The sequence below is a fragment of the Schistocerca cancellata genome, chromosome 1 (genome assembly GCF_023864275.1).
Source record: "Schistocerca cancellata isolate TAMUIC-IGC-003103 chromosome 1, iqSchCanc2.1, whole genome shotgun sequence".
In the NCBI taxonomy this organism is placed as follows: Eukaryota; Metazoa; Arthropoda; class Insecta; order Orthoptera; family Acrididae; genus Schistocerca; species Schistocerca cancellata.
In genome coordinates, this window is record NC_064626.1 from 367488786 (window position 1) to 367508975 (window position 20190).

At 42.7% G+C, this 20190-nt stretch overlaps 1 protein-coding gene across 3 annotated transcripts in view; it reads left to right on the plus strand.

Moving 5' to 3' along the window:
* Nucleotides 1-20190, plus strand: part of LOC126174792 (chitinase-like protein EN03) — a 165016-nt gene that overhangs the window by 85797 nt on the left and 59029 nt on the right. For 2 of the 3 annotated variants that reach the window (XM_049921190.1, XM_049921166.1), the window contains exon 6: nucleotides 12724-13278. The exons of the other annotated variant lie outside the window; for it this stretch is intronic. In XM_049921190.1, coding sequence (XP_049777147.1) covers nucleotides 12724-13181 — 458 coding nt within the window. In that variant the 3' untranslated portion in view covers nucleotides 13182-13278. Of the gene's footprint in view, nucleotides 1-12723; nucleotides 13279-20190 lie in introns of those variants that run through there. 3 annotated transcript variants of the gene reach the window in all.

Consider the following 20190-nt stretch of genomic DNA (forward strand, 5'->3'; position numbering starts at 1 on the left):
TTCAGACGTACTTCCTAGTAACACTAGCGACCCGCCCCGGCTCCTCGCAGGTACCACCGAGTATCTACTGCTAGACGATTTATCTACCGTAGCGGTAATTTTGTTTGTAGGGCGCGGCGTAGAGTTATGATCAAAAATCAAACTTTAGGTAACTGAATGAGTTTATATGAAAGTTATAACATTCAGTTACCTAAGCAGCAAACGCCACTTGGCGGCGTACTGTAGCGGCTAAAGGGTAAAGCATCTGTAAGATCGAAAGAAACGCCCCCCACGGGTGAGAGTATTAAAATCGTAACGGCAAACTGCCGAAGCATTCGCAACAATACCAGAGTTTGAAGTGCTCATGATAATCAGTGAAACTCACGTAATACTAGGTACAGAAAGCTGATTGAAATTTGAAATTGATATCAGTGAGTTTTAGGGGAAACTTTAAGTGTATATCGAAAGGATAAGCAAATGGGAAATGGGGATGGTGTACTATTTGTCGCAGTAGACGAGAAACCCAAATCCACCAAGGTAGAAATTGAAGCTTATAACGTTGTTGCTTTATTTTGTGGTGTAAGCGGTGCTGATTGACAATAAAAGCGGGTTAAAAGCTGTGAGCTGTCTGGGGAAGTTAACCTTGCATTACTGCGCAACTGTTTCACCAGGTATCCAGTCTAGCTTACCAAATTCCCAACCAGACTAACATTAATTATAATCTTTTTTAGTCATACGACAACCGGTGATATATATATATATAAAAGAGAATTTAAATAAAAAGAAATAAATCAGTTTATATTTGGAATTTTATTTTAACATTGATCATTGAAATTTCAGCATATTAAATTTGATTCACAACTAAACTGGTGCCGTATTTAGGATTGCGGAAAATGTGAGTTTGTAATCTTACGGGAAACATCAAATATGGAGCCAAGATTGGGAGACTGCATACAACACTGCATTCATAAAATAACACATGAAGAACGTTGAAACATATGCAAGAGGAAATTAACCACAGCCAACCGATTCAATTTTCACCCAAAGAAATTACGTTCGTAGCACAATCCTGTCCGTCATGTAATTACCACACACTGGTATACTAAATTCATACTAACTCTCTGTGAAATCTTCCCAAAGAGAATAGCTGAGGGCTACTTTGATGATTACACCACATGCTTCACGTGGTCAACTTGGTTTACACAAAGCGTGTAACTCCACAATAATTTTGATAATTAAAATAAATTATATCGAAAAACAATTTACAAAAGAAAAACCTCGAACTGGTTACTAACATCTTGCTATTAACCTGATGGGTCAAACAATTATATAAGCACGTGGTAGTGGTCCCACAAAGTACACCCCACGTGGGTTGAACATAAAGAAAAGTTGCTATATTGAAAAATATTGTCAAGACGAGATGTTATAATCTCACGCACACTCGCATTTAAGATTGATGATCTTAGTTAGAGTTACTGATCAACACGTGGTTCCACTTTACTCACAAAGTAGTGACAAAGCAACTACTGGAAAATATTCTGAACTTCACACTCGAAATACACTGCGTTGCAATTTAAGATAACATTAGATATTTTAGAGCTAAACCTGAAATAAAGGTGATTAAATTTTCAGGTAGGCTGAAATTAAGAAATCCATTGTCCTACGGACTTAGCAGACACGCGCTTAGCCGGAGATCTTACCACTTCAGACGCTCGCCATGGACAGACTGACCTGGTCCCTTCCTGAGGGTGGCTCACAAATACAAACGGAAGTGGCCAGAGGGGCAGCTTCCTATACCAACATGACAAGGGACGGACAGGACCATACTACTGGATAGAAACCTCTTTGCTTTTAGAAAGCGTAGCTACCTGTTCCGACGTTGGTCCTACTGTTCTCTAGCAGACAGGCTTGTCTGCTACCCTCGAGCATGCAACTAGAAATACATTTGCTCATTCATCCTCTCACACAGAAGGGAAGGGGGATGACAGTATCTTATCATATACAGTATATAAAAGAAAGCGGATGTAGGTTCCGTATGAGACTGTGTGACATGAATTACATATAAACTGTGTTTTAAAGTGCAGTAGTGTGACAGATCGTTCTTGTTTATGTGTAAAAGTAACACATTCCACTACTCAGTCTCCTCCCAGATAGTCAGAAACGCCACAGTAAATTTAGAAGAGGAATTTATGCCGTAAATGACAACAGATTTAAGAAATCAAACATGAAAGGAATCCAACAGAGACCTTTCAAGCTGCATGTGAGATTGTTTGGGCAAGACTCAGTATCAGGGGTGGGAATAGACGGTAATTGCATCCTTCTATCGCCCACCAGACTCATCTCCTGATGTTACCGGAAACTTTAGAGAAAACCACAGTCCACTTGTATGTAAGTTCCCAATCAAATTTTAATCATCGTTTGAGACTTGAATCATCCAACAACTAGCTGAGAAAACTGCAATTTTGTTAGTGGTGGGCGTGATGAGGCGTCCTGTGAAACTTTACTAAATGTCTTCTCTGAAAACTACCTATAACTGATATTTAGGAACGTCACCCATGATGGAAATATATTGGATCTAAAGGCAACAAATAGACCTGACCCCTTTGAGGATGTCCACATCGAAACTGGTATCAGTGACCACGACACGGTTGTGGCAACAATGATTACCAAAGTACAAAGGACAACTAAAACAAGCACGAAATAGAGATTACTGCATAATAGATGTAAAACAAAGCCTAGGGCTATATATAGAAAGAGGCTGAATGAAAAGCGTTTGGCTGCCAAGAGAGCAATGCATGATGAATTCAATGACTACGATAGGAGAATATTGTCAAGTGATCATTCACAGAACCCAAATAAATTCTGGTCGTATGTAAAAAGTGTTAATGGCACCAAAGCTATTGCCTCAATTTTATCCTCGTACCGCTGGGAAGGTGAATGAAATAAGAATTAGTGTCAGTGGCGTTGAAACACCTGAAATGGTTAAAATTGAACAAAATGCCAGTGTACAACGGAGTCTCTGTCAGATTCTGTACTGAATTTGCGGCTGAGTTAGCCACTCTTCTAACTATATTCTGTCATAGGTCCCGCGAAAAAAAACCGTCCCAGCTCTTGGAAAAAGGCATAGGTCACACTAGTCTAAAAAAGGGTAGACGAAGTGATCAACAAACTATCGTCCAAATACTTGACATCGGTTTGTTGTAGAATCTTAGAACATATTAGGGGCTCGAACACAATGAGGTACCTTGAACAGAATGATCTCCTCAATACCAGCCAGCACGGATTTAGAAAACATCGATCATGTGAAAACCAACTCGCACTTTTCTCACATGACATGCTGAAAGCTTTGGATCAACGCAGTCAGCTAGATACCATAATTCTCGATTTCCGAAAAGCATCTGACTCAGTACAACACTTACGCTTATCATAAAAAGTACGATCATATGAAATATCAAGTGAAATTTGTGGCTGGACTGAGGACTATCTGGTAGGGAGAACACAGCATGTTATCTTGGACAGAGAGTCAACGTCAGATGTAGAAGTAACTTTGGGTGTGCTCGGGAAAGTGTGTTGGGATCCTTGATGTTCATGTTGTATATTAATGACCTTGCAGACAATATTAATAGTACAAGCAGGCTTTTTGCAGATTATCCAATTATCTACAATGAAGTACTATCTGAAAGAAGCTGCATCAATACTCAGTCAGGTCTTGGTAAGATTTTAAAGTGGTCTAGAGACTGGCAACTTGCTTTAAATGTTCAGAAATACATACATAAAAAAGGTTTTGCATCACCCCGGTTCCCAGAACTCTACATCTACATCTACATATATACTCCGATAGCTACCAAGCGGTGTGTGGCGGGGGGCACAATTCGCGCCAAAGTCATATTTCCCCCCGTCTGTTCCACTCGCGGATCGCGCGAGGAAAAAACGACTGTCTGAGCGCCTCAGTACGAGCTCTAATTTCCCTTATCTTTGAGTGGCGATCATTGCGCGATTTGAAAGTTGGTGGTAATAATATATGCTCTACATCCTCGGCGAAGTTCGGTTTTCGGAATTTAGTGAGCAGCCCCTTCCGCTCAGCGCGCCGTCTATCTGCAAGTGTGCCCCACTTCAAACTTTCTATGAGATTTGTAACGCTCTCGCGATGGCTGAATGTACCAGTCACGAATCTTGCCGCTCTTCTTTGGACCTTTTCAATCTCTTAAATCAGACTGAACTGGTGAAGGTGCCATACAGACGATCAATACTCTAAGACTGGACGAACTAACGTATTGTAAGCAATTTCCTTTGTTGAAGGACTGCATCGCTTCAGGATTCTACCAATAAACCGCAATCTAAAGTTCGCCTTGCCCTTTACTTGTGTAATCTGATCATTCCATTTGAGATCATTTCGAATAGTCATACCCAGATACTTAACGGATGTTACCGCTTCCAAAGACTGGGCATTTATTTTGTACTCGTACATTAATGGGAATTTTCGCCTTGTTATACGCTGTACGTTACACTTACTAATATTGAGAGATAACTGCCAGTCATTACACCACGCATTTATTTTCCGCAAATCTCACTGATTTGTTCACAACTTTCGTGTGACACTACTTTCCTGTAGACTACAGCATCATCGGCTAACAGTTTAATGCCGCTGTCAATACCATGAACCAGATCGTTTATGCAAATCGTAAAAAGCAGCGGATCTATTACACTGCCGTGGGGCACACCTGAAGTTACGCTTGTTTCTGTTGAAGCCACCCCATTCAGGACGGCATACTGCTCCCTGTCTGTTAGAAAACTATCTATCCAACCGCATATGTCATCGGATAGGCCGTAAGCGCGCACTTTTTGGAGCAAGTGACAGTACGGAACTGAGTCGAACGCCTTTCGAGAGTCGAGAAATATGGCATCAACCTGGGAGCCGATATGTAGAGCCTGTTGTATATAGTGCACAGAGAGATCGAGCTGTGTCTCGCAAGACCGCTGTTTCCTAAAATCGTGTTGATAGTCTAGGAAGCTGATAATGTCTGAACACAAAATATGTTCCATGATTCTACAACAAATCGATGTCAGTGAAATTGGCCGGTAATTACGTGTATCCGATTTTTTATGCTTTTTATAGATTGCTATGACCTGGGCCTTCTTCCAGTCCCGTGGAACTTCCCGCTGTTCCAATGATCTCTGATAGATGATGGATGAGAATGGTGCTATATTTGTACCACAGTCAACATAAAATCTTACGGGGATACCGTCTGGGCCAGATGCCTTCCTGGCGTCTACGGTTCTTAATTGTTTTGCAATGCCAGATACACTAAACACTATGTCAGCCATCCTTGCCCTTGTTCGATAATTGAAAGGGGGAAAGGTGCTGTAGTCCTCTATCGTAAACGAGTTTTTGAAAGCTAGGTTTAGAATTTCGGCCTTCTGTTACATTACCCGTACTGTCAGCACGAGAAGATATTGAATTATATGTAGCGTTCATAGATTTTACGTACGACCAAAATTTTTTGGGGTTATTTTTTGAATCTGCAGATAAAATATTGCTTTCAAATTCGTTAAAAGAATCTCTCATTGACCTTTTGACAGCTGCTTTCATTTCGCATAATTTCTGTTTGTCAGTGGAGCAGTGACTACATTTAAAACGACTGTGCAAAATTCTCTGCTTTCTTAGCAACTTCCTAATATGTTTGTTGTACCAAAATGGATACTTTCCCTCCCCTATATTTTTGCTAGGCAACTCCTGAAGATAGACGTTGACTGTGGATATTGTATCACGGACACAGTCCCTTTGACTGTTCAGAGATGTCACTAACCCAGACCAAAGATGCAAACAACCATGCATGAGCAGCGCCTGTTAGGAGGGGATCCGACAGCTGATCAATTCCAGTCATTCTACCAGGAAGGAGGTACACGGCTTGTGTTGTCTGTCGTTCAACCATGCCTAGACGGTCAATACCGCGGTTCGATCGCGTCTGCATTCTGACTTTGTGCCAGGAAGGGCTTTCAACAATGGAAGTGCCCAGGCGTCTCGGAGTGAACCAAAGCGATGTTGTTGGGACATGAAGGAGATACAGAGAGACAGGAACTGTCAATGACATGCCTCGCTCAGGCTGCCCAATGGCTACTACTGCAGTGGATGACCACTACCTACAGATTATGGCTCGGAGGAACCCTGCCAGCATCGCCACCATGTTGAATAATGCTTTTCGTGCAGCCACAGGACGTCGTGTTATGACTCAAACTGTGCGCAATAGGCTGCATGATGCGCAACTTCACTCCCGACGTCCATGACGATGTCCATCTTCGCAACCACACCATGCAGCGCGTAAGAGATGGGCCTAACAACATGCCGAATGGACCGCTCAGGATTGGCATCATGTTCTCTTCACCGATGGGTGTCACATATGCCTTCAACCAGACAATCGTCGGAGCCGTGTTTGGAGGCAATCCGGTCAGGCTGAAAGCCTTAGACACACTGTACAGCGAGTGCAGCAAGTTGGAGGTTTCCTGCTGTTTTAAGGTGGACGTACGCCGCTTGTGGTCATGGAAGGCGCCATAACCACTGTACGATACATGAATTCTATCCTCCGACCGATAGTGCAACCGTATCGGCAGCATACTGGCAAGACATTCGTTTTCATGGACAATTCGCGCACCCATCGTGCACATCTTGTAAATGACTTCCTTCAGGATAACTACATCGCTCGACTAGAGTGGCCAGCATGTTCTCCAGATATGAATCCTATCGAACATGCTTGGGATAGATTGAAAAGGGTTGTTTATGGACATATGACCCACGAACCACTCTGAGGGATCTACGTCGAATCGCCATTGAGGAGTGGGACAATCCGAACCAACAGTGCCTTGATGAACTGGTGGATAGTATGCCACGACGAATGCAAGAGGACGTGCTACTGGGTATTAGAGGTACCAGTGTCTATAGCAATCTCGACCACTACCTCTGAAGGTCTCGTTGTATGGTGGTACGACATGCAATGTGTGGTTTTCATTAGCAATAAAAAGGGCAGAAATGATGTTTATGTTGATCTCTATTCCAATTTTCTGTACAGGTTCCGGAACTCTCGGAAACGAGGTGGCGCAAAACTGTTTTTGATGTGTGTATAAAACGTTGTATTTCACAAAACGAAAATCCTTACAGAGATAGTAATATTTTAAGATGTGCTTAAATTTAACTGATCTTGCCGAAGTCGACAGTGAACTGAAAGAAATTGGTTGCTTAGCTCACGGAAAGAGGGGTAAGTAGCGTAGCTACTGCGGGGTTAAGGGATGTGAGAGGGGGGGAATGTTTTATGGTTTGTCTTTTATTACTGGCCAATCGCAGAATGAGCGACTCGTACAGGTAGCTTCTGTGGTATAAATTTTGACACGGATGTAACATGCATTCGAGAACGCGCATTATAGATACACCCCAAACGTGGTGTATCTTTTGTGGTAAGGAATCTGAAACAAAATTAAGGCTATTGTAATACAATGCAATGACTAGAAGAAAAATGGCATTCAAAACATTTAGTAAACATTTGTGATCGTATATTATTTTGCATAACGCGTTTAAAGATAAGTAAAGGTACTATCGTTAATCAATTAATCATCCGCTCACAAAGACAACCCAACAATGCTTCGTCGGGCAGTTACGGTATCATAATCCTGGGCCGGTGAGCGAGGTAATTGTCTAAAACAGTCAACACGAAGTGTTCCGAATGATGCCGACTTTTAACGAATAGTGCTTTGAGGTCAGAGGCAAAACTATTCCCCTTACTGTAGATAGTCTGTTATGGGCTCATAACATATTAGTCTATGGGGGTTACCTATTAATATTAAGATCGGTGCATATGCGGTCAGAGGTAGCGCCCAACAAGGTCAGTATTGGCTCTTGAGCATAACGTTACGAGGGTGATGAAATCAGTTCGGTCTGCACTCTTCTAATCATTTTCTGCCAAACTCGCTCGCAGTTGTACACAAGAGTGTCGATATTGCTGTCTTCCTGGCAAAGTAACGAGAGTTGAAACGGTTACGGTTCCCTGCTGGCGGCAACTGATACTTCCACTTGGTCTGGTAGTACCAGCTGTTCGGTCTTCGAAAATATTACTGTCCCATTTGCTTACTAATTTGTCGCATAATAGTACTTTAATGTTTGTTTTTATTATTCATTTTATTAACTTCATAGCCTCATAGTACTATGTTGCTAAAATTGTCAAGTTTATCGTTTGTGTTACGCAATATCTACACTGCCGGCAGTTAAAATTGCAGCACTAGGAAGTATAGTTGGAAGAACATATGATTAAATTTGTTGGTGACACAGGATAGGACATGTAGTACACAGACCTGGAACCTCCGGCAGGCACGACCGTAATCCCGCTGGACATCGAGATAAGGGTACATCATTCTATGCTGCAGCGTTTCATCAAACGCTGACGCTGGCTACTGGTGAAATGGTAGATTTTGGCATCCATGACGATATGTTATAAGTGGATTACAGGTCTGGAGATCGAAATGGCCAGAGCAAGCGTCGAACACCAGCTGTATCCAGGTACGTCAGGCAAAACGCCTTGTATTAGTTTGTAGATTATAACGTCACAGCGATCTCGAAAAAAAAAAGAAAGAACAGGGTTTATTTCGTCAGAAGCGTAACGGCTGCTCTGATAAACATAGGTGTTCTTGTCATGTTCCCAATGTCAGCTCCACTAGCCCGCCAGTTGTTGACTCATGTGACAATGACAAATGCAATCCAGCAACGTGCAGTCTCCTCGAAGCCTCCACAGAGGACCACATCCGTCGCGTTGAGGTACGCTGAAATAGCAATCGTGTGAGAAGACGTCGCAGCGCTGCTGCGTCCTATGGTGTCCCTGGGAGCACCACTACTGGCGCGCCTCTCTGCTACCACGTCAAGAGAAGCTGCATCAAAGGTCGCCGTGCTAACGGACCGTGGTGCTCCAGATGTCACCGATGTCTTGCAGCAAACAAGGCCGTTTCCTGCCAAACTAAAAGTATACGACGTAGATCTACTGTCCTGCAGGGCCTAGTGAACGATATCTGTCCTCCAGGGTGCTAATCGCATGCAGCCGTTGATATGCTCTATGGCGTTGAGTGTAGCGCTCCTGAAACCGCTGGTTCCATATTCGTATAACAGTGGTGGGATCGCGACCAGCACGAGCAGCAGCAATGTCGCTGAGTGATAAACCGCAGTTCCGATAGGCCACGAGCCGGCCGATGTCGAATTCCGTCATGTGTTGGTAGGCGTTTCTCCTTCTAATACTAGACATAACATGATCTTCTCACTAGAAACCAACATTCAAATGCGGTTTATGAATGAGAAACCTACTGCGTAATCTTTCCTTGCAGACAATACGTATTTGGCGTTACACTTACCTGCTTTGTGCAGCTGCCTTCAAATGGTAATCATTCGCATATTCAAGCACGTAGTAGCTTCCTACAGTTTGAAGTTTATTGCATGCCGCCTTCAGGATGTTGCAAGTATAATGGCCAACAGTGTTGTACAGCACATAATATCACAGAATTTTTAGAGGATGCCTCATTACACAGGGCTATTACAAATGATTGAAGCGATTTCATAAATTCACTGTAGCTCCATTCATTGACATATGGTCACGACACACTACAGATACGTAGAAAAACTCATAAAGTTTTGTTCGGCTGAAGCCGCACTTCAGGTTTCTGCTGCCAGAGCGCTCGAGAGCGCAGTGAGACAAAATGGCGACAGGAGCCGAGAAAGCGTATGTCGTGCTTGAAATGCACTCACATCAGTCAGTCATAACAGTGCAACGACACTTCAGGACGACGTTCAACAAAGATCCACCAACTGCTAACTCCATTCGGCAATGGTATGCGCAGTTTAAAGCTTCTGGATGCCTCTGTAAGGGGAAATCAACGGGTCGGCCTGCAGTGAGCGAAGAAACGGTTGAACGCGTGCGGGCACGTTTCACGCGTAGCCCGCGGAAGTCGACGAATAAAGCAAGCAAGGAGATAAACGTACCACAGCCGACGGTTTGGAAAATCTTACGGAAAAGGCTAAAGCAGAAGCCTTACCGTTTACAATTGCTACAAGCCCTGACACCCGATGACAAAGTCAAACGCTTTGAATTTTCGGCGCGGTTGCAACAGCTCATGGAAGAGGATGCGTTCAGTGCGAAACTTGTTTTCAGTGATGAAGCAACATTTTTTCTTAATGGTGAAGTGAACAGACACAATGTGCGAATCTGGGCGGTAGAGAATCCTCACGCATTCGTGCAACAAATTCGCAATTCACTAAAAGTTAACGTTTTTGTGCAATCTCACGGTTTAAAGTTTACGGCCCCTTTTTCTTCTGCGGAAAAAAACGTTACAGGACACGTGTATCTGGACATCCTGGAAAATTGGCTCATGCCACAACTGGAGACCGACAGCGCCGACTTCATCTTTCAACACATGGTGCTCCACCGCACTTCCAACATGATGTTCGGCATTTCTTAAACAGGAGATTGGAAAACCGATGGATCGGTGGTGGTGGAAATCATGATCAGCAATTCATGTCATGGCCTCCACGCTCTCCCGACTTAACCCCATGCGATTTCTTTCTGTGGGGTTATGTGAAAGATTCAGTGTTTAAACCTCCTCTACCAAGAAACGTGCCAGAACTGCGAGCTCGCATCAACGATGCTTTCGAACTCATTGATGGGGACATGCTGCGCCGAGTGAGGGAGGAACTTGATTATCGGCTTGATGTCTGCCGAATCACTAAAGGGGCACATATCGAACATTTGTGAATGCCTAAAAAAACGTTTTGAGTTTTTGTATGTGTGTGCAAAGCATTGTGAAAATATCTCAAATAATAAAGTTATTCTAGAGCTGTGAAATCGCTTCAATCATTTGTAATAACCCTGTATGTATGAGGCAACATCACCAAGCGAGGCAACACAATGGATTCGCATTCGGGAAGAATGCGGTTGAAATCCCCCATCCCTGTCACATTGTTTTCGACTGGACATTAAACCTCAATCCTTATTTCTTCCATTCTTCGTTCAGAAAACTGCCCAGTGAAGTACGCGGTGAATTAAACGACTACTACACAGAAACCATAGGGACTTCAATTTGAAGAGAAACTTCGCAGTACCTACAGAATTATTTATACCCACGTTAGTTAAGTTTAGGTACCGTGACTGCGTGAAATACTTGTTTCTGCTGCCAGTCACATTTATTTAATTTTATTAGCCATTCCCTTCCACTTGGCTCACGTATGGATTCGACACATATACCGAACACACTCCTAATCCATCTCTCAGTGTCCACCACTTCCTCCATCTATCTGTCCACCTAATCCTCTCACCTCTACGTATCCCCTTCTGCCTACTCTCTCTGTGTCTTCATCTCCTCCTGTCTCTCTCTTTGTCCATTTTCTCGAGCTTCTCTCTCCTACCATATCTTCCTTCCCCCTTCATCTGACCTTATCCTCCTCCCCCTCTCTTTCCATTTCTGCCACCCCCTCTTTCTTTTCCACCTGCCCCTTACACCTCTACACCTTCCGTCTACGTTATTCACCTCTCCTTCTTCCCCTCTCTCTGTCCCTTTCTTCCTCCCCTCTCTGTGTCCATCCCCTAATCAATCCATCTCAATCTTTCCCAGCCGTGCTCAACAGATGTGTAGCCCTTGCAGTACAGTTCAATTGAAAATCATTTCACGTACAGGTCACCATGCAAAGCAGGTTGATACAGCAGTACTGCACAAATATAACAGGCCAGTCATGCAGGGCAGCCAACATGTTGGGACTTGGGAAACCTTTTCCTGACCCTCACATATAGGCTGCCCCCTACTGTTCCCACACGACATGCTTGTTGTGCAGAGTATCTTATACGCCAATACTGGAGAACTACTTTTTGCCTGTATCTCTGCTCCTAGTTGAGCTAGGTGGTTATGAATACCACAGTGCTCATATCTGGAGGCCTGCTGTTTCTGTGCCAAATTTGTTTCATATTGATCCAAGTGTTTGGGAGAAGATTTCAGACACACACACACACACACACACACACACACACACATACACACACACTGCTTTATATGTAGAGGCTGATTCAGCTGCCACTGCAGCTGTCGTTTTATGCAATAAAAAAAGGGGGGGACCTTTTTCATAGGAAATTTAATGTAGTTAAATTGTACACTGGGATAGATTTTCGAATTATTCAAGAAAAACGTACAAAATTGAACTACAAATGTACCCCCACTCCCACACTCAGCCCCCACTGGTCAGGGGTTTTAGTATATTGTTCATGGCACTCCCTCCTACCGCCATACAAAAATTTGTGACTGCACTAATTATTTCCTATATCGACCTTTCTTGGTATTCAATTGACTGGCTGTGGTATGTACTCACTAAGTTAAAAAGAACAGCATAAAATAAACAATTACTTCTTTGTATTCGCATGGCCTTCGGACTACGAAACTTATGCGCTTGTAAGGATTAAGTTCGGATCGAACTGTCGGCAATATTAGTTTGAGGTTAATGTTTACAAAAGTCGTTTTTCTGTTATTATCCTCGTGGGCACGTTTAGACTAATAATGTCGATAATGCTGGTGGAGTAATAGCCCAGTCAACGGAGACCAAAAAAGGTCGAATATTGGGAATAGTTCCTGTTGTCTGAAGTGTTTCTCCTAACTATGGTCAAACAGCGGTCGCTTTTAGCGGACATTTCGGTCTGCACCCCACCGGAAATTCGCATACCTGTTTACTTCTGTTTACAGCCAGGAAGATCATCCTCGGCATACCAACGTTCGCCCGCACTTGGAAACTGACGAAAGATAGCAGGATCACGGGCGTTCCACCGATCGACGCCGACGGTCCTGGAGCCGCTGGCAGCATAGCCAACATTTCCGGACTTCTCGCCTACCAGACGGTCTGCACGCTGCTGCCAAACGACGCCAACGCTGCCTACAGAACAACACTGCGCCGCGTCACGGATCCGACGGACCGCCTGGGTTCCTACGGCTTCCGGTTGCCTACCAGAGAAGTCTCCGGCCTCTGGGTCGGCTACGAGAACCAGCACTCTGCCGAGTACAAGGCGTCCTACGCCAGGAAGAAAAGTCTGGGCGGCATCGCATTCTCCGATCTGTCCCTTGACGATTACAATGGCGTTTGCACCGGTGAAAAGTTCCCCATTGTGCGTGCCGGGACACTAAAACTTCTCTCCACTAGCGTGTAAATAAGTGTGTTGTGTACAGTATTTCTTCGCGCTAAAGATTAAAATTGTAAAATAACTGATAAATATGTGTATCAATAAAATACAAAACTCTGTAGTATTCCCGATTAAGTCTAAATATGCATACCGCCTATCATGACACACTGTGTGTCACTAAATTTGCAGTCACCCTCTGTTACAGAAATATGGTTTGCTTCATAATAGCCAAAAATCTGTAGATCAAACACGAAGTAGAGTTACATAATTAACGATACACACTCCGGAAAGCTCTTTCTGGAACAGGGAGGTGAAGAAAAGTCTATGCAAACAGACGGCGAAGGCAGTTCTGCTTCAGGGCAATAGCACTTTCAACTTTTATGAAATGGCACTGAAGTACATTATAAATACTTTGACAAGAATCTTGTATGAATGTGCGATGCCAAGTATTGGGAACTTTTAAACATGACGTCGACGGGTGCTGCTTCACAATAACTGTTGTAATAACGCAGAGTCATTCACCCCCATTATGGTCGGAGGAAGACAATGGCAAACCACCTCCGCTAGGACCTTGCCTAGTACGGCGGTGCGAGTCCCCCGCATCGTCCCCTTATCTCTGTCAAGGAATGTGGGACCTCATCATCATCATATTCATAAGTACCTCCAGCGTTTCAGAAGAGTGTCTGTGCGAAAACTACAATGGACAGAATGGACAGTCAATAGAAAACGAGACAGATGGATAAAAATTATGTAAACTGTTTGTTATTTCAAAAGTAATAGCCACCAGTAGTAATACATTAATGGTTCAAATGGCTCTGAGCACTATGGGACTTAACAATTGAGGTCATCAGTCCCCTAGAACTTAGAACTACTTAAACCTAACTAACCCAAGGACATCACACACATCCATGCCCGAGGAAGGATTCGAACCTGCGACCGTAGCGGTCGCGCGGTTCCAGACTGAAGCGCCTAGAACTGCTCGGCCACACCGACCGGCGTAATACATTAATCCCACTGTGAGACAAGATGGTCAATGCCTTCATGGGAAAATGTTTGTGGTTGCCTATAGAACCATTATTGTATCCAGGCGTGCAACTTTTTTTTCGAAGCAAATCGACGGCCACTAATGTTTTTCTTCAGGGAGGCCGACGTGTTGCCGTGGTTGATTCGACTACGTTGCAGAAGTTTCGCCGGGAAGCCCATACACGTCCTCCACAAAGTCTCGATCTCCCTTCATGTGATTTCCATATTTTTGGAGCCCTGAAGAAAGACATCGTGGTCGTCAATTTACTTCGGACGAAGAAGGCCACGCCTGGGTACAATTACGGTTCCGTATGCAACCGCAACCATTTTTCGACGAAGGCACTGACCGTATTGCCTCACAGTGGGATAAAAGTATTAACAGTTATGGTGATTAGTTTTGAAATAATAAACAGTTTACTTACTTTTTTCCATCTGTCTCATTTTCACTGACATACAAAAGATTGACACAAATTAGTGGGTGGGGAATCTCCCGAAGTTTTCAACTCGCGTTACTAGTGCTACTAGGCGTCATTTGTGACGCGGCAAGCGCCAATAAGTGTGTGCAGTTCACTGAAGTCGCAGACACGAATTGCCCGGGAAGGAGAGACAGCAGCCTCCTTTGGAAATCTCTTCGTTGGGCTGTCTATGTCCAGGTGTGAACTCATTCGATATGGAGCGGGTGATTTGTCTACATTTGTGACAAACCTGCTCCTTGTTAGCTTCGTCAAGGCACATATTAGGAATTTAAAGCTGGAGAGATGTTATGTCCACAGATATATGGACCCTGGAGGTACTTATGGACAAACTTGTGTTTTGTTCAAAGTGGACGTAGGAAGTACACCGCCGTGCCGTACTACTGGTTGCATTGGAATGTCAGAAACAGTAACATGAGTTCAATGTATTTAATTTTTTTAAAACATGATTGGTTTCAATAATTTTTTGCTCGTCCCTTGATAGTTTATTTTCAGTGCTGCATGATACCGTATTTGTCTTACGCCACTGTGGAACTCTATAATCGAAGAACGTACCGCATTAATTCATATGTGGTGCTAATGTGCTGCAAATTGTATTGAACTGTGCCATCTATTATCTTGAAACAAAGAGAAGCTAAGACTGCTAGCGTAATTAAGAAACTATTTGTTGTGATGTTTTAGCGAACGAGTGTCCTCGACCACGAAGTTTAAGCTCGTGGAGGGACAAATTTTGTAGGAAGCGATCAAGTCATTGGCCCAAGTTGTGCACTGCCTACGGATTCTCTGCATTGTTAGCCACCTCAAACGAAAGACATTAAATGTATTCGCAATTGCGAATATGGGTAAACATCAGCTGTAGAATGGAATGACGCCAAAAAACTGTGCATCTTATTCGGAATAACACAGACATTGAAATATCGCATGAAGCGGAAGACGTACTTTGTTTATAGTGAACCACGATTTTCTCTGTTATAAGTGTTATAAACTGACTCTACAGCGTTCATATTTGGTATGCTACTGTAAGAGTTACCACTTAAACAAGCAAGTATCAAATCTGTGCACTCTGTAAGTTTATTTACATATACAAGCCAACTTTAGTTTTTCCGTTGTGTAGCAGTGAGACTATGAATATCCAATTCCCATCAGAGTTCTATATTTTAATATTGTACATAAAAGCTAAACGTGATATTCGTAGCTATTATCTTCCAAGGAATGTGTATAAAAATTTGTTTGAGTCATGATAATATTACGTATTGTCGAACTTTCATGAGTTTCGTGCAAAATTAGTACTTTATTCGTTTTTGTAAGCTACATTTGAGCTTTCTACAAATTTTAACAATAGTATTCTGTTTTTTTTTTTCAGTGTATGCCTATGTGACTAAAGATATATTTTTGAGAGTTTTCGAAAGGTAACTAATGGCGTGCATAACGTATTTTCTAGTATATCAGCTGTTGTAAACCACATTTATACGTTCTACAAATTGGGACTGTACAGTTTTATTTAACTAATTGTCCCTGTCCTCGTTTACATAGAGGATGCTGTAACAGTACCTGACTCTCTCTTAAACAAAAATAATTGATGATGTATGAGGAGCGATCAAAAAGTATGTGTTGGAAGGCAGTACAGTGTAGAATAGTTATGGCAGTGAGGCAAAATCAGAGTGAGCATTGAGGCAATTATCCAACCGACGCAGTAGCTTCAAATTAACTGTTTGGTACAACACTGTGTCCTGGTGCGTGAAGACGTCCGTAAGTGCCTGCTGTACATCCTCGTCCGGCAGGATTCATCGAGCCTTAAGATCTTTTTTAAGCGACCGAAAGCACGATAATCGCATGGGGAGAGGTCAGGACCGTAGGTCGGGTGCTCCAGTGCCTCCCGTTTTAGTTGGCGTAACTTCTGCTTTACGACATTTACCTTATGGTGGTGTGCGTTATCATGAAGCACCAACACCATTCCACAACGGTCGTTTTCGACAGATGCGCTGCTCTATATACACATTCTTCATTCTGCGATAGATGTCTACCGGTGTTTGTGCTTCGGCAGCCAACAATAGAACATTAGAACGTTGGTTCTGTTTGGACGCATTTGGTGATAAATTCGTCACTGTTCAGGTTTCCGCGTTTTCCGCACCCAAGTCGGAAAGACACCAATGTCAGACTAATCCCTTGCCTCACGTCGGTGCTTGTGTACTCGCATCGGAGTCGCGTTACGTAGCATACATGCTGCAGGAACGCCCTCAGACGAAAACTTTCTGATCGCCCCTTGTATAAATCAGAATAAATACACCAACACAGTATTTTGTAAACTCACTATATACGAGTATTTAAAATAACCAACAACACTGCATGTCTACACAGCCAAAATTGTTCGATGTTCAGACCAATATTAAACACTACAAATGTAAATCCCTCAGGCACTCGATAAAATGATTGTACCTGTCGACCACAGCTAAAATAACCAGAGTCCCAACCAAATAGACTGAGTTAGGCTACAACTTGTTACAAGATTAATCTAAGTTCGAATAAGCTCAACACACAAACTATAAATTCCGCCAAACCTCAAACGAATTATTGTTGACCACTGCGTAATTTTCTAAGTGATAACTGAACCACAACACGCAATATTTCTAAGTGTCACGACCGCTACACCGTGAAAAGTTGTTAGACGCATGTTGCTAAATCATCGCTCAGAGTAGCATAGATCCTGCCTGTTCAGACGCGTCAACTACGCCAGAGGCAAAATGGCCGCCGTCTTTTACAAGTTTGGTCGCCTTAATTAAGTAAAGCGGTCATCAATCCCAAGACTGTTTTGAACACTACGGTTCTTTACTAGACATGGTCCTGTTGGAGCCAGTACGCCGTTGCCTTCCTCCGACCTCTGAGCTGAATTACCCAGTCATTTATAGAGCTACAGTTTAACGTGGATTTCCAACCACGGTGCAGCTCGGCATTTTTTACAACAAACACTCCCAGAAACTCATATGATGACAGATAAAATTCCTAGCATTCATTTCCTTATCTCCTCAAATTCCAAGAATTCACGTCACTAAAAGTGTTAGAGAAACCAACAGTCTTATTTAGATCTTTTTATACAGAAATCCAGCCTCGATGCATCAGAAGTGTGCTAAAAACCTGATTAAAATGACATATTACACTTAATAATATGTTATGCAGTTAGCTCATAAATCTAATTCCAGTGATTACATACAGTATTTAAATTTTCAATCTTTGTACACTGTGCCTGGAATAATTATCGTACATGCATGTGATGTGCATTTATCTCCCAGGAAATGAAATTTGTCAGGTAAACATATAAACTTATAATCTAAGTGTTGTGTGCAAACCAGGTACATGTTTGGCAACACATCCTGCCATGCTCATCAAGTATCTGTCTTGGTTTATTAATTAAGCTGACTTTAATTAAATGTGTGATTAAATGGCCTCTTATAGGTTAATCATGTAGCCACATATATATAGAGCTCAATCGATGTTTATCGATTAGCGGTTTAATCTGACGGGTCGATCTATTTTGTGGAGACGCAATTAAATTTGTTATTAAATATTTAGTGAAAAAGCGTCACAGAAACCTTCTGGGCTCTATTATTAATTACACGCCTCACTTTCATCGTGTGCCTCTGTACCTGTTGAACTGCCGCTCTGTCCTCTTTGAAACGGCGCATCGTGATTCATTGTAAACACCATGGTTTGCATTGCACGTGTGTAGATGTAGGTAACCTTGTGCGTGCAGCTGGTGCAGACAACGACACGTCTGGGTCCAAGCGAATTTCGACAGGTCTGCGTGCCCTCAGTGCCTCAGTTTGTGGGATCACCACACCCTCCTCCTACCTGTCAGTGTCACGCTGGATGGTCTGCTTGGTATGGCGCGCAAATTAAGTTAGATTAGCTGTACTTTTCGGTCCAATTGACCCATAGTGAGGAAATCCTTTGGGATGTGGAACATGTCAGAAACAAGAATACCACAATAAATATTTACAAAATAGAACAAATAGACTAATATATCATCTTCCACAGATCCCAACTGAAATTGCACTTGTGTATATGGAACGGTAAAAAAAAGGCGTATTTACACTAAAAAACATCATAAAACTTGTCACCAAATAGGAAACGTTCAGTACACTTAGGTACATGTGATAATTCTTAGGCTTTTTCAGCCACGCATCATCAAATAAAAAAAACAATCGTTTTAAAGCATTTATTTACAACGATCGCATTACTGCACAAAATTTCTGCAGAAGCCAGATTGTACGCAATATTCACATTATGTGATATTATTAGAGCATACACACATCAGTCGGTTCTGCTAAGAAATTCTTCAGTGGAGCAGGAGAAGTTGGCCACCATTAAACCCTTCCGACTACTCTCATCCTGAACTTTATTACTAGTTACACTTTTTGTGGCTGCTGGCATGTTATTAAGAAGTGTATTGCTGAATGAACCAAATGCCTTGCTCGACCAAAATCAGCCACCTCTAATGTCTTTATATTCGTTATGTCACAATGTCTTCCTCCAAAACCATTCCCTCTCAACTGCGGTGAAGGTACTTACGTCATTAATGCTGTATTTCTACATTTTGCCGTTTGTTGACCAGTAGTTCTAAAGAAGTAATTGAGAGTTTACGATCCAGACGTAACACAGCTCCTCTGAAGTCAATTGTACCATAGCTATTGTGTGTTACGCACATATTGCATCAGCTATATTGTGTTCCAGTAAGCTCCCGCTTTCGATAGCAGTGCATACTGCCTGCGTTTGTCATAAAATTCTGCTGTTTACGAGTTACAGGAATGTCAGTGAGCATAATGTCAATAAAGCTCTAGTGACAAAGTTCCGACTAGCTTCGGAGAATCAGTAGATTTTATCGCAAATTTTTCTCTTTCTAAAACATAAAATCGCTTTGTTTGGCGTTGAAGCTGAAGTTATTAAAGGTAGCTGACATTAAAAGAGTCAGAAGCGTTAAAGTCTTTGTTTACTACCGAGGAAAACATTACAGTAACCATAATGCAGATCCACTAAGAATGTTGTTCTCGGGAACGGGATGAGTTAGTTGCTGTTTGCAAGACGCTTGAAATCTCCCTTACTGTTGACAAGCGACATGAAGCTGTTGCAAACGGATGTGTGGGACGGGGTGCCGAGAGGCATGTACAAGAGATACCAAAAGTACCTAAGGTGCTGTGCACTCCCGTGGATACTGTCTAATTTTCAGAAAATACGGGACAGATCATTAACTGTTCACTTGACTGTAAGTGGCACGTAAATGGTAAGTCTAGAGGCGCTGTACAGTAAGGGCATGGACCAGGGATAATCCAGGGTGTTACACCCGCCCCCTAACGGACAAGTTTCAGGTGCTGTGTTCCAGTGAAATAAACTGCACTCGTCAGCCGACACTTGGAACGTATAGCAAATATGCGAAAGTTATTTAAAATTTTATTTGAATTGTAACCCAGTTTGTGAATACTCTGATCTGTAATACCGAAAGTGATCCAGTGCATGTTAAGTTCTGCTCTGAACTGTGATAAGATTTA